The following is an 11856-nucleotide window of genomic DNA, read 5'->3' on the forward strand; positions in this document are numbered from 1 at the left end:
TGATGGGAATTGCAAGTCCGAAGCACATGAAACCGAGCACGATGATGACGATGAAATAGGTGATCCCTGCGGTGACGAGTTGGTATCCGAGCCACTCGGAACCAACGCTAATCTCCGACGCCTCCATCTGTTTCTTAGTAAACACAGGTTCACCCCGTCGCAGCCCGCGAATGTTGCTGCGGTAGGTTTCCGAAATGGCAATGAGCTGCCCAACGATGACCGCAAACGAGCCGATGGGAAGGAACACGCAGATGGCCGTGGCGATCTGGTCGATAAGCCTGAAATCTCTGATCCCGATAGCCGCCCACGTGCACCACCTCGCGACGCTGGACCATCGCAGGAGCTCAATGAACCTGCGCACCTGCTGAGCAGCAATTAGGGAGCACACGATCGCAACAAACAGCGTGCCAAAGATGCCCATACGAAGGCGCCCCGAGAAGCCAATCTTGTGCTGAGGGATGGCGCTTTCCTGCCAACCCACCCCGCCGTCGTCCTTTAGCTCGATGAGCTTCGCGCTCGTTCTCGCCTGCATAATTCGCTGCACCGTCTCCCTCCATGTTGCCATGAGCACGTCAACGTCCCTCTTGTTGACCTGGCCCAGGTTACCGAGCTGCTGCTTGTTAACTTCGGAGGCCACAGCGCTGGCACTCGTCGCCATCTCGAGCTGACTGTTGTCCTGAAAGGATGTGAGCCTCTTTTTCGCGGGCTTGGGCGGTTTGCCCAACACCTTGGTCCTCCAGAGGTTCTCCACAGAGTCCTCCATGAACCTCGGGAATCCAGTTTTACCCATCCAAGAGCCGAGGATGCCGTTGCGCGAGGGCCTGGCGAATCGCGCCCCCTTTTTCACCCCTTTCAGCACCATCCCTCCCGCCTTTTTACCCGCACCAGCCGCCACGTTCAATCCCGGAATCAGCTTCCGCGCGGCGGAGCTCACGAGCATGTTGGCGGTGCCCTGCACAATTACGTTGGCCCGCTTCACGTTGAACTGCGCATTCTTGGGCCCCTTCAGCATCTTGCTAGCCATCCACTCCCTCCATCTCGTCCTCTCAGCGTCCCATAAAGTGCCGCCCATCAACGTTCTGTGCCCGAGGAGACCCACGGCAGAAAGCATGGCTCCGGCGATGATGGACATGTGCAGGATGTTCAGCGCCAAAAAGACTCGGTCCATGCAGTGGATCATGTTGCGCACCGCGAGCCAGTTATCGGCCAGGACCAGCGCCAAGACCACTATTCCTCCAAACACAATCGGCGTTTCCACCCAGTACAGCATCGCCGCGGAGTTGATGATCATGACGGAGAACATGATCATCGCGGGTACCAGGATGGTAAATTCCAGGGACGCCCTCGAGTGAATCGATGTGTGGCCGACGTGGCCGATGACGTCGCGCGTGGCGTTTTTGACGCAATGCTTGGCCCAGGGCGGGGGCGGGCGCACGGGTGGGGGCCATGTCTCCCCTCTCAGCAACGCCTCAACTTTTTTAACCTTGTCCGCCTTGCTCAGGGGGCAGGCGAGCTGCGGCGAGTTCTCGAGAAGGAGCTTCATGAGCGCCTCGTTCACGGGCGGGTCCACAAAGGTTGAATTGTCGAAGGTTCCGTTGCGGTTCCCCGTCGCGTTTGCCACGAACGGGTTGTACTCTCCGTTCCTGAGCGCGTCCTGGGGCGGCCACGAGGTGTTCTTGTCCGTGTTCTTGGACTTCATGGCACCCGCGCCGCCGAATTTGGGGATCCCGTTGGCCTTCATGTAATTTTCATCCGCCGGGGTGTTCCCCACCTGCGCCCACGAGGTGATGCCCCTGTACGTCTTCCAGGGATCGTACGCCGGCAGGACGGACTCGCTCTGCCGAACGCACCACTCCCTGCCGTGCACGCGAATCATCGCCTCGACCCAGCGCTTGTCCGGCGCCCCCTTCTCAGCCTCCTTGAACACCTGCGTCGCGAGCTTCTTGCACCCCGCGCACGGGCTCGCGGCTTCGCTCAGGGTGTCGTCCACGTCCACCGCGTCTTTGGGAAAGGAGTCCGCGCCGTTATCCGCGACGAAATCGATGAGCCCCTCGAACTGGAGCAGCGTTCTCCTCCTCCCTAAAGCTCCTCCGTTCGCCGCCGCGAGGTTGATCATGTTCTCCAAATTCTTGGCCGCCTGAGCCGGGTCCGCGCCGCAAGCCTCCGTCTGCTGGCATATGAGCGACCCCATATCCTCCGCGGATGGACACCCGCCCTGGTCCAGGCATTTGGCCCTGTTCATCTCGTACTGCTGCGCGACGATCGGGGCGACGTACGTCGTCGTCATGGCGGTGCAGGCGCTCGCCGAGGTGGCGGTTGACCTGTACACAGCCTCGATGAGGTCGCTCGGAAGGACGTAGGGCCACATGAACACCGTGAAGCACACGGAGCAGGGCACGAGGAAGACGAGCGCGGCGTACCAGTCGGTACGACGACGTCCGCACGCCAGACCGTAGAGCCAGCGCGCCTTTCTCGACGCCACGTTGCCCTCCACGCGGCCGGTGACCGCCCCGAAGAATCGTCGCAGGCGCATGACGATGCCGTGCTGGTCCGACGAGCCCTTGACCGCCGTAGGTTTGAAGTAGGAGAGCACCCTGCCGAAGCTCGCGCTATCGTGCTTGCGAGACGAGCTCCTGCCGTAAGTGGGGAGCGAACGTTCGGGGTTCTCGTCGAAGCTCGGGGAGCGCATGTTATCGTTACCCGATCCAGCCCCGCGGGGCGCATCTCCGTTAGATCCGTTATCGTTGGAAACGTGACCCTCGCCGACACCCTTCCACTTTCCGTTCTCCCGATTACCTCTCAGCCGGCCGAACATGGCCGACTGTGGCAACCTCGATGCACTCTCTTGACGTTCGCGTCGATCCGCCCGTTCCCCTGGCGCTGTGGTTGGTCAATGGTCCGGTGTCCGTAATTCGACTTTCCCCGATCAAGTGCTGACCTGTCTGCCCGGCTCGCTATCGGTGGCTTTTTTGGCTCCAGTTCGCGGGGCGCCGGCGACGCCGGCGCGCGTTTCGCAACACTGCGCGCCACGCTCACCCCTTCCCTCGCGCGTGTTCTTCACAGCGCGGGGCGTCGTCTCGCATCGCGCCCTTCCTTCGCTCGGCGACACCCGCCCCGCACCCGCACCGCCAGGGCCGATTCCACCCCGACCGAGGGCCCGTCCGCTGGCGGAGGAGGCGCTGGCACGCTGGAGCGCGGTAACAACGACGACCGCCCGTCCCCGCAGCTGTCTGCTCCCATGCCCGCCGCGAACGCGCGGGAGGAGATCCGCGCCGCCGTGTACGACAGAAAGGCCGAGGAGGGCATCAGGGTCGTGACCAAGCGAGCGCCCAAACTCGGCCGCGGCGACGTCCTCGTCCGCGTCAGGGCGTGCGGGGTGAACCCCGTCGATGCAAAATTCGTCGTCGCCGATAAGCTCCCGGAGTCGTGGCGGGGCGCCGCGCGATGGCTGGTGGACGGTCGCGTCGCGGGGTTCGACCTCAGCGGCGTGGTCGAGCGCGCGTATCCCGGGAGCGGGTTCGAGGTGGGCGAGGAGGTCTTCGGCGCGGTGCCCCCGATGCGCGGTTCCTTCGCCGATCTCGTCGCCGTCCCGTCGTCGCAGCTCGCCACGAAACCCCCGTCGCTGACGCACGCGGAAGCCGCCGCGCTCGTGCTCCCCGGCCTCACCGTCGTGCAGGCGCTGCGTCAGCACGGGTTCGGGCCGGGCACGAGGGTGTTGGTGCTCGGCGCCTCGGGCGGGGTCGGTCACCTCGCCGTGCAGGTCGCGTCGGCGAGGGGCGCACAGCTGGTCGTCGGCGTGTGCAGCGGCCGAAACGTCGAATTCGTCAAATCCATGGGCGCCGACGACGTCCTCGACTACGAGGCGCTCGAACCCCCGGACGACGACGAGGCGGGGGTAGCGCCGGATCCGCTGGTGGAGGCACTGCGTGAGGTATTGCGCAAACACGGCGGCCGCCCTTTCGACCTGGTGCTGGACACCGTCTCGAGCCACGACGCGAGGGATCGGGCGCACGCGTACAAGTCGCGGATCCGATCGAACCCGGCGTTGCTCGACGATTCGCCGAACGCCGCCGACAAGCACAACTACGTGACGATCGGGGGTAGGACTGGCGGGTGGATCACCGCGGGGGTGAAGCGGGTGACGGGTGTCAACTTGTTCAAGCGGGGCAAGGAGCTGTTCTGGATCAACTTTAACCAGTGCGCGCCGGACCTGAGAACGCTCAGGGCGCTGGCGGAAGGGGAAGGTTCGAACGGAGGGGTTCGCGCGGTGAAGCCGGCGATCGAGAGGACGGTTCCCCTGACGGACGAGGGAGTGCGCGAGGCGTTCAGGGCGCTGCACGGGAGGAGGGTCAGGGGGAAGCTCGCGATCGAGCTTTAGTTGACCGGCGATGTCCGCATCCGTCACCAATCTTGAAAACGACGTCCTGCAGGTTTGTTCAGAGAACCCATCAGAGCGCTGGCACCTGTCTCACTTCCCGCGCAGTCGCCCTTCCCCGCGGCAGCCTGACCCGGGCAGATCGCGCGGCTCACCTGCGGGTCTTTCCCCGCCGCGGATGTGCCTGAGGTACTGTTTCAACGCCCGAGCGGGCTCCCCGAATGCCTCGCCGTCCAAGGGGGACGTGACGAAGCGGGAGTACTCGTGGAGCGGACCGGATTCCTTGGTCCACGACCTCAGCGCCAGAGGGGTGCGGAGGGCGCTGACGAACGCGCCACCGCTCGCCGTCGATGCAATCGTCGCCGAGGATGCGGATGATTTCGTCGATACGTTATCTCCCGTTAGAAGGGCTCGGACGGACCTTCCGCCGCTCGCCCCGAGCGGTTGGTCCGAGGATCTGGAGTCGAGGCTCGAGCAATGTGGGGAGCCTCCGGTCAGGGTCGCGTTCACGCGCGAGCTGAGCGATGCGAGGGCGCTGAATCGCTGGCGGGCCACCGCGCTGGCGATGGCGCGCGCGTCACAGCTGCTCAAGCGCACGGACTCGCGGGTCGCCGGGTGCATCGAGCGCGCGCACGACGCGGAGCGCGCGGGGTCCAGCCCGCCCGTCGCGTCCGGGAGGGAGGGCGCGTCGCTGCTGGAGACGCGACTGGCGTCCCTGCGGCTGAGGACGGTTCGGATGGGGGACGACGGGAACTGCCAGTTCAGGGCGTTGGCGCACGGGCTGTTCGGGGACCAGGAGGATCATCAGAGGGTGAGGGATACATGCGTGGAGCACATGCGTCGGCGTCGAGTCGAGTACGAGGTTTTCTTTGGATCCGACGCGTTTGACGAGTACGCCGCGTCGATGGCGTTGGCGAGAACGTGGGGAGACGAGCTCACCCTACGGGCGTGCTCCGACGCGTTCCAGTGCGTCATACACGTGGTGCAGTCCACGGCGGAGAACTGGTACCTGGTGTACGAGCCGCAGACCGAAGAGGGGGACGGGCGGGAGTCGCGGCGGCGAAAGCGTCTCTTCCTGACGTACGTGTCGCCCGTGCACTACAACTCGTTCACGCGCGAGGGGGATAACTGATTGATTGAGAAGTGCGTGGTGATTGGGACACCGATCTTGACACGCGGCACGATGGATGGCGCCGAGGGCTCGTCGCAACTGACAACGACGAGTGCGCAAACACGAGACGTTCACGAATGAAAATTATTATTAAAAGGAAAAAAGATGCAGACACACACCGAAAGGCGTGTCACGGAGTACATGATATTCAGGCTGGTGATAGAGTAGCCTTATACTCGTACATGCACAGGTGGTACAACGTACAGCCTCGAAGTCGTGTGCTCGATCAACTGGTCGTCCGTTCATTTTCTACAGTCGTGTTGCGAACCCTTGCGTGCGCGCGCGCTGAAGCAGCAGTTGCTTCAGTCTCTTACATGTCGATGGCCCAGTTGTAGGTGATGGACGCGTCGTTGGTCTTCACCTTGTTTTCCTCGATCGGGACCTTGAGCTTGAAGTCATCCTTGGTGATTTGGAGATGGCCCGTCTTGTCGTCCTTGACCTCGACGCCCACGCCGATGCCCTCGAGGCCGGAGTAGTCGAGGTTGATCGTGGATGCGGCGGTTCTCTTGTCACCGTCCTCTTTGATGAGGGTCCTGAGCTTGACGGTGATGTCGTCCTTGTGGTAGCCGATCCTGACGTTGGCGTTCTTGCTGACGAGGTCGTAGTCGACGGAACCGGTGAGGTCGGCGTTGACGTCGGAGAGGGGAATGTCGGCGGCGATGCGGATAGCGTTCTTCTCGGCGCGCGCATCCTCGTCGTTGAGGGTCTTGTGGCCAGCCTGGATGGCGGTGATGGTGACGTCGCCAACCTTGTCGACGTTGGACTTGATGCGGACGCCGGAGGGGGCGGCATTGTCTCCTTCGGCGTGGTCGCGGGCGACGGTAACGTCGCAGGCCTGGCCAGCGAGCTCGACGCCTGACTTGGAGAACTGCGGAGAGTTAAACACGGGGAGGAGGGGTTGGTCCAGTCAGTTGGGTTTCCTCGAAGCGACGCAAAGTGGGAGCGTTTCGGGGTCTGGTACCCCTGGAGGCGAACGGATAAGGAGGGGTTGTATTCACCTGGACGTCGATCTCCGAGAGCTTGCCGATGTCGCCGACGTTCGAGATAGCATCGCCCTGGAAGTTCAGCTTCTTCTCATTCTCATCGTATTCTGCGGTCGCGAGGGAGAGGAAACGTCAACGAAAGTCCTTCGGGCGTTTGCTGCGGGGATTGCTGTTTTCCGGGAACAAGGAAAAATGCCGGTCCGAGCTGGAACGCCGGTCCGTCCGTGAAACGGCGGTTCGCGAACGGGCGCCGCGAGCGACGCGCGTCGTTCCGCCTCTGAACGAAGCTGAGCGATGATGTTGATTTGAAACCGCGGAGGGCTCACTTACTGGGGGAGAAACCGGGGGTGGCCCTGAGGGTCACGGTGCCACCGTTGGCAAAGCCGGTAGAGGCGGTGAGGGTGAACTTCTCGTTGCCGATTCGGCCGTTGCCGTGGGCGGCGACCTGTGCGTTAAGGAGGGGAACACGTGAATTCCGCGTCAGTCATCGCAGGTTTTTCGTTGAGGAGCGTTTTGGCGCGTTCGCGTCTCCGCGCGGCGCCGCGACGCGCCCGATTAGCCGCGCCCGATTGGCCGCGTTGGAAAATTAATGCCCGCTGAGAAAAAAAAGTGCAGAGGCGAGGTTTTCGGGAATTCCGGAGAGCGGAGACGCGAACGCGCGCGCGCTGCGTGACACTCACCCGTCCGGAGAGCCTGAGGGAAGCTTTGTCCATGTTTAGAGTTGTTTTGGTGTGTTGGTTAGGGGTTTGAGGGCGGGTTCGAACAGCGGAGCTGAACGGCGCGACGCAGAATGGGGAAATCGCCTGCAACCCGACCTTTCCACGTGTGACGAAATTCCATTCGAAAACAGAAAATGCCGCCAACTATCTCGGCTTGCATTTTGGTCGACAAAAAGAGATGGTTGGATCGTACGAGCAAACAGTCACAAATGATCACATCATTTTCACCTCCAAAAACACACCACGAGATAGAAATTACCCTAAGCCCACACGAGAAGCTGACTCAGCCCCCTTTCGCCTGACGTCCTTTTACATGTGGCAATCTGTGGTAGGCGTTCCATTGCCGACTCAGCGGTGAGGTGTCAATCTTGCTCCCCAATCAATTTCTTGAGTTGCTGTACCGTTACACGTCTCGACCAATCACGTCATTTCTGCACCGGCGGGCAGAATCCGTGCGAAGCAGTTCGCAGCCCCTGGTCGTCTGCGCCGGAACGTCCGCGCTTGAACTTTCTCGTGCTGGTTCCGGGTTGATGACGAGGCTCGTCTCCGGCGCTGAAGTGCGAACGAGGGAGGGGAGAGTCGAGGAAGACACCGCGAGGACGCAGGCGCCGAGCCCGACCTCGTCCTCCGCGCGACGACGAAGGCGAAGACCGGCCGGGGCGCGCTCGAGGGGACGGACCGGACCGATCGTCGTCGTCAAATCGAGAGGTATTAGCCTGGGAAATAAACCGTCCCGGGGGATGGGGGGTGTCGATCCACACCCCGCGCGACCGACCGACCGACGAGCTCCTCCTCGGCCCTTGGGAACGAGCGCGAGCCACACCATCGCTACGGCCGCTCCTTCAGCGCCCTCTCCAGCTCGCACGCCAGCCTCAGCAGCGCCTCGTCCGTCCCGCGCGGTCCCACCACGCTCAGCCCGAGCGGCGGCCCCGATCGTCTCGGCACCGGCACCGTCGCCTGCGGCAGCCTCGCGAGACCCGCCGCCGCGGTGAGCCTCAGCTGACGATTCCTGAACGATTCCACCGTCTGTGCGTCCGCCCCCGACGCCAACGGGGGCCCGGGGGACGTCGGCAGGAACAAGAACCTGTCCTTGCCCGTCGCCTCGTCCACCATCGTCGACTCCATCGACGCGGCGATGGCGTCCCTCGTCTTTGACGCCTCCGCCGCTTCGGCGTCCGTCACCCCACCCGCGCCCTCGAACCTCTCCTTAACCCCCGGCCCGAAGCGTGGTTGGTGTTCGCTGACCCAAGCGCCGTGCGCGCGCCACACCTCGTTGGCCTGGATCACGCGGAACACGTTCCACCACTCCGTCAGCGGCGGCGTCGATCCGCCGCCGCCGACGTCAACCTCGACCGTTCCCCCCCCGGCCTCGCCCAACGGCCCGGGTCCGCACGCCCTCGCCACCGCCTCCCTCAGCGTCGCCCGCGTCTCCTCGTCGCACAGCTCGAACGCGTCCCGCGCGATCGCCCCGTCGAACCTCAGGTCGAACGCGGTGTCCCACGCGCCCCACGGAGGGAGTAAAACGGAGCCGCATCGGAGCATCGTCGTCGCGTCCCTGGCGAACCACCCGACGACGTCGAAGGACGGGGCGAGCGGGACGCACCCGCGCGTGGCGTCCACGCGGCCGTGCGTGGGCCTGAACCCGCACAGCCCGCAGTACGACGCCGGGACCCTGACGCTGCCCGCGGTGTCCGTGCCCAGCGCGACGTCGGCGTATCCGGCGGCGACGGCGACGGCGGATCCGGAGGATGATCCCCCCGGGACGCGTTCGGGCGCGGCGGGGTTTATCGGGGTACCGTAGTGGTGGTTCTCGCCCTGCAGCGCCCACGCCAGCTCGTCCATCTGCGTCTTGCCCACGCACGCGGCGCCCGCGGCGAGTAAGGAGGCGACGGGGGGCGCGTGTTGGCGCGCGGGTTCCGGGTGGGTGTCGAGCCAGGTGGGCTGGCCGCAGCCCGTGCGATGGCCCGCCACGTCGAGGTTGTCCTTGACCGCGAAGGTGAGACCCGCGAGGGGTCCGTCCGGGTCCGTGGGTGCCACGCGCGCGTCGCAGTGGTCAACGAAGCATCCGCCCTTGCCCGTGCGCGGAACGTCGGGGAGGACGTCCACGACGCTCGGGGCGTCGCCGTCCGACCCTCGAAGCGTCGTCGTCGAACGACGGGGGATCGGAAGATCCCGCGCGGTTCGCGGGTTCCCTCGGATCCTTGCACGAATCCGGAGATGGTCGAGGCGTATCGACCGCTCGGCGAGCACGGAGGGGCGGCACGCCGCGGCCCGCATGTCCATCCCCCACCGCGGGGGCGCGATGTCGACTGGGCGTCGCCAAGCGGCGGGATACCGGAGAAAACTTTGGTCGCGCGTGAAAAATTCGAGACTGTCTTCTTCTCACACAAACCACAGTATATTCGGCTTTTTTAGAAAAACCCGAAAATGGGCAAAAGTCTGACTGGTGTGGCGTGTCGCTTCTTCGCAGTATATTCGATTTTACAGGCGAGCGGGCGTTATCTCAGGTTATCCCGTTCGCCATCGTGACAAATACTCGAATCACAGTCAGCCTTCCCGCGCACTTCCGCACGCGCCCTGACACCCGCGTCGAGCACGATGTCGGCTTTCGTTCAGAGCGCTTTCACGACCGGCGGGTCCACGTTCGTTCGCGCGCGTCCCCAGACCCGCCGCGCCCCCGCTACCAGGGTGAGTGCCCTATCCGCATCTCCGTCGCACACATCCCACGCACGCCCGATCGATTGCACGGACGCTCACCAACCCTCCGATCGTCGTCTCCAGGCCTCCGGGCGGGTATCCCTGCGCGTTCAGGCCATCGCGGAAGGTCGCCAGTCCCTGTTCGTCGCCGTCACCGTCAAATCCGGCAAGATGGAGGAGTACGAGAAGCTCATCAAGCGACACAGTGAGTCAGTCAACCAAAGTCATCGATCGTTTGTTTCACCCGTCAAACCCGACAAACGCGCAAGTCTGACAATCCCGCCATCCAACGCAGTCACGAACTGCTACATGAACGACAGGTGCATGTACTTCGACTTTGGGGTGAACCAGGACGGATCGGATCCCAACGTCGTCTACCTGTACGAGGTGTACGAGGACGAGGCGGCGCTTCAGGAGCACCGGGACAGCTCGCACCTGAAGGAGTATCTGTCGGCGGCGGCGGAGCTCACCGACTCCCACGACGTCAGGACGCTCAACCTCGCGCCGTACGGCTCCGTGAACTGCAACTACGCCGGGCAGTGCGAGATAGGTGAGGGTATGTGGGACTAGCCAGGGTGCGAGTCACGTTTTGACTCTCGCGATGTAAAGCTTTGCCTATGTATTTTCGTAAGCTATTTTCGAGACGCGGGCTCTTCCTCAAACCCCGCCGCGACGACGCCCCCCACCCCCTGTACGCTCACCTCGAACGACGCGACCGCCGCGTCGCCCGTCACGTTCCGCACGACACACCCGCCTCCCATCATCTCCTATGCGTTTACTTGATGCGGAAGTAGTCGTTGTCAAAGTGGTGGATGCGGACGTAGCCGTCCTCGCCACCCGACGTGAACGAGCGGCCATCCGGGTGCCACGCGAGCGCGTTGATGGGCCCGAAGTGCCCGCGGATCCCGCCGATCTCCTCCTCGTAGATCTTGTAGAAGATCTTGGAGTCGAACTTGCCAGCCTTGGAGTGGGTCGTGGTCACCGCCATCGCGTCCTGGCCACCACCCAGGATGATGTGGTCGAGGATCGGCGAGAGGATGGCGGCGTTCACCGGTCGATCCGCCGCGTACGTCTTGAGGCACTCCAGGGTTTCGGAGTCGAAGAGCTTCGCGGTCTTGTCCAGGGACGCGCTGATGAAGTGCGTCTTGTCGACGGAGAGCGAGAGGTGCTGGATCTGCTTCTTGTGGTCGTTCGCCTCGTGCACAATCTTCCCAGTCTCCACGTCCCACAGGCGGATGACGCCGTCCTCGCCGCCCGTGAGGATGGTGCGGTTCAGCGGGCCCCACAGCGCCCTGTTGATCCTCCCCTCCGGCCCGGACATCGAAATCTTGATCTCGTTCGTCTGCTCCTCCCTGTTCGCCGCGACGTCCACGATGTGAAGCGCGGCCGGGACGCCCATGAAGGGATCGGACGATATCACCATGTGCTGGTCGCCCTTGGAGAGCGCCACCGCGCGGACGGGCTGCTCGAACTGGTGGGTGAAGTAGCACGTCCCGGTCTCGGTGTCCCACATCTTGCACGTGGTGTCCGCGGAACCGGTGACGAGGGTCTTGGAGTCCTCGGTCACGTCGCACGTCCACACGGCGCCGTTGTGGCCGATGTACGTGCCAACGCGCTCGCCGTCGTCGGAGTACCACAGCGTGGGGTGGTGATCCTTGGCGCACGTGAACAGGAGGTCGCCCTCCTTGTTGTACTTGATGAACGTCAGAGGCCTGCGAGATGAGCACGGCGAAACGTGAGGTCAGCGTTGGTTCGACGGGAGGGGCGATCTCGGGTTGGCGCGCCGCAAAGACCTTTCGCCTTGAAAAAGGATGAGGCCCTCGCGCGTCACGCCGTGGGGCGGTCGCATGGGCGCGCGATCGGGGGCGTGGTACGCACCTCTCATGGCCCTTGAGCAGGATGGGACGCATG

The 11856-nt window shown here is 63.8% G+C and overlaps 6 protein-coding genes across 6 annotated transcripts; 3 read left to right on the forward strand and 3 right to left on the reverse strand.

The window, feature by feature from the left end:
• The first annotated feature begins 3491 nt into the window (after positions 1 to 3491).
• On the forward strand, positions 3492 to 4438 carry MICPUN_107851 (predicted protein). The gene has a single exon (XM_002500295.1). It carries the CDS (start codon positions 3557 to 3559, stop codon positions 4376 to 4378), a length of 822 nt encoding a protein of 273 aa, XP_002500341.1. The 5' UTR covers positions 3492 to 3556; the 3' UTR covers positions 4379 to 4438.
• An 841-nt stretch (positions 4439 to 5279) lies between these two features.
• On the forward strand, positions 5280 to 5507 carry MICPUN_79671 (predicted protein; the record flags this gene model as incomplete). Its single annotated transcript, XM_002500296.1, has 1 exon — positions 5280 to 5507. One exon carries the CDS (start codon positions 5280 to 5282, stop codon positions 5505 to 5507), a length of 228 nt encoding a protein of 75 aa, XP_002500342.1.
• A 108-nt stretch (positions 5508 to 5615) lies between these two features.
• MICPUN_107852 (predicted protein) lies at positions 5616 to 7310 on the reverse strand. Its single transcript, XM_002500741.1, has 4 exons — positions 7210 to 7310; positions 6860 to 6974; positions 6545 to 6636; positions 5616 to 6414 (listed from the first exon to the last, which is right to left on the reverse strand). Exons 1-4 carry the CDS (start codon positions 7240 to 7242, stop codon positions 5857 to 5859), a joined length of 798 nt encoding a protein of 265 aa, XP_002500787.1. The 5' UTR covers positions 7243 to 7310; the 3' UTR covers positions 5616 to 5856.
• Positions 7311 to 8120: 810 nt separating this feature from the next.
• Positions 8121 to 9276, reverse strand: MICPUN_68791 (predicted protein; the record flags this gene model as incomplete). Its single annotated transcript, XM_002500742.1, has 1 exon — positions 8121 to 9276. A coding segment is annotated over one exon (1156 nt), but the record flags the coding sequence as incomplete, so codon positions are not given.
• Positions 9277 to 9807: 531 nt separating this feature from the next.
• On the forward strand, positions 9808 to 10576 carry MICPUN_56608 (predicted protein). The gene is made up of 3 exons (XM_002500297.1): positions 9808 to 9936; positions 10030 to 10150; positions 10241 to 10576. The coding sequence occupies exons 1-3, from the start codon at positions 9847 to 9849 to the stop codon at positions 10513 to 10515; spliced, it is 486 nt and encodes a 161-aa protein (XP_002500343.1). The 5' UTR covers positions 9808 to 9846; the 3' UTR covers positions 10516 to 10576.
• Positions 10540 to 11855, reverse strand: MICPUN_56609 (predicted protein; the record flags this gene model as incomplete). Its single annotated transcript, XM_002500743.1, has 2 exons — positions 10540 to 11638; positions 11820 to 11855. The coding sequence occupies 2 exons, from the start codon at positions 11853 to 11855 to the stop codon at positions 10721 to 10723; spliced, it is 954 nt and encodes a 317-aa protein (XP_002500789.1). The 3' UTR covers positions 10540 to 10720.
• Between the last annotated feature and the right edge of the window lies 1 nt (position 11856).

Source organism: Micromonas commoda, chromosome 3, assembly GCF_000090985.2.
Source record: "Micromonas commoda chromosome 3, complete sequence".
Lineage (NCBI taxonomy): Eukaryota > Viridiplantae > Chlorophyta > Mamiellophyceae > Mamiellales > Mamiellaceae > Micromonas > Micromonas commoda.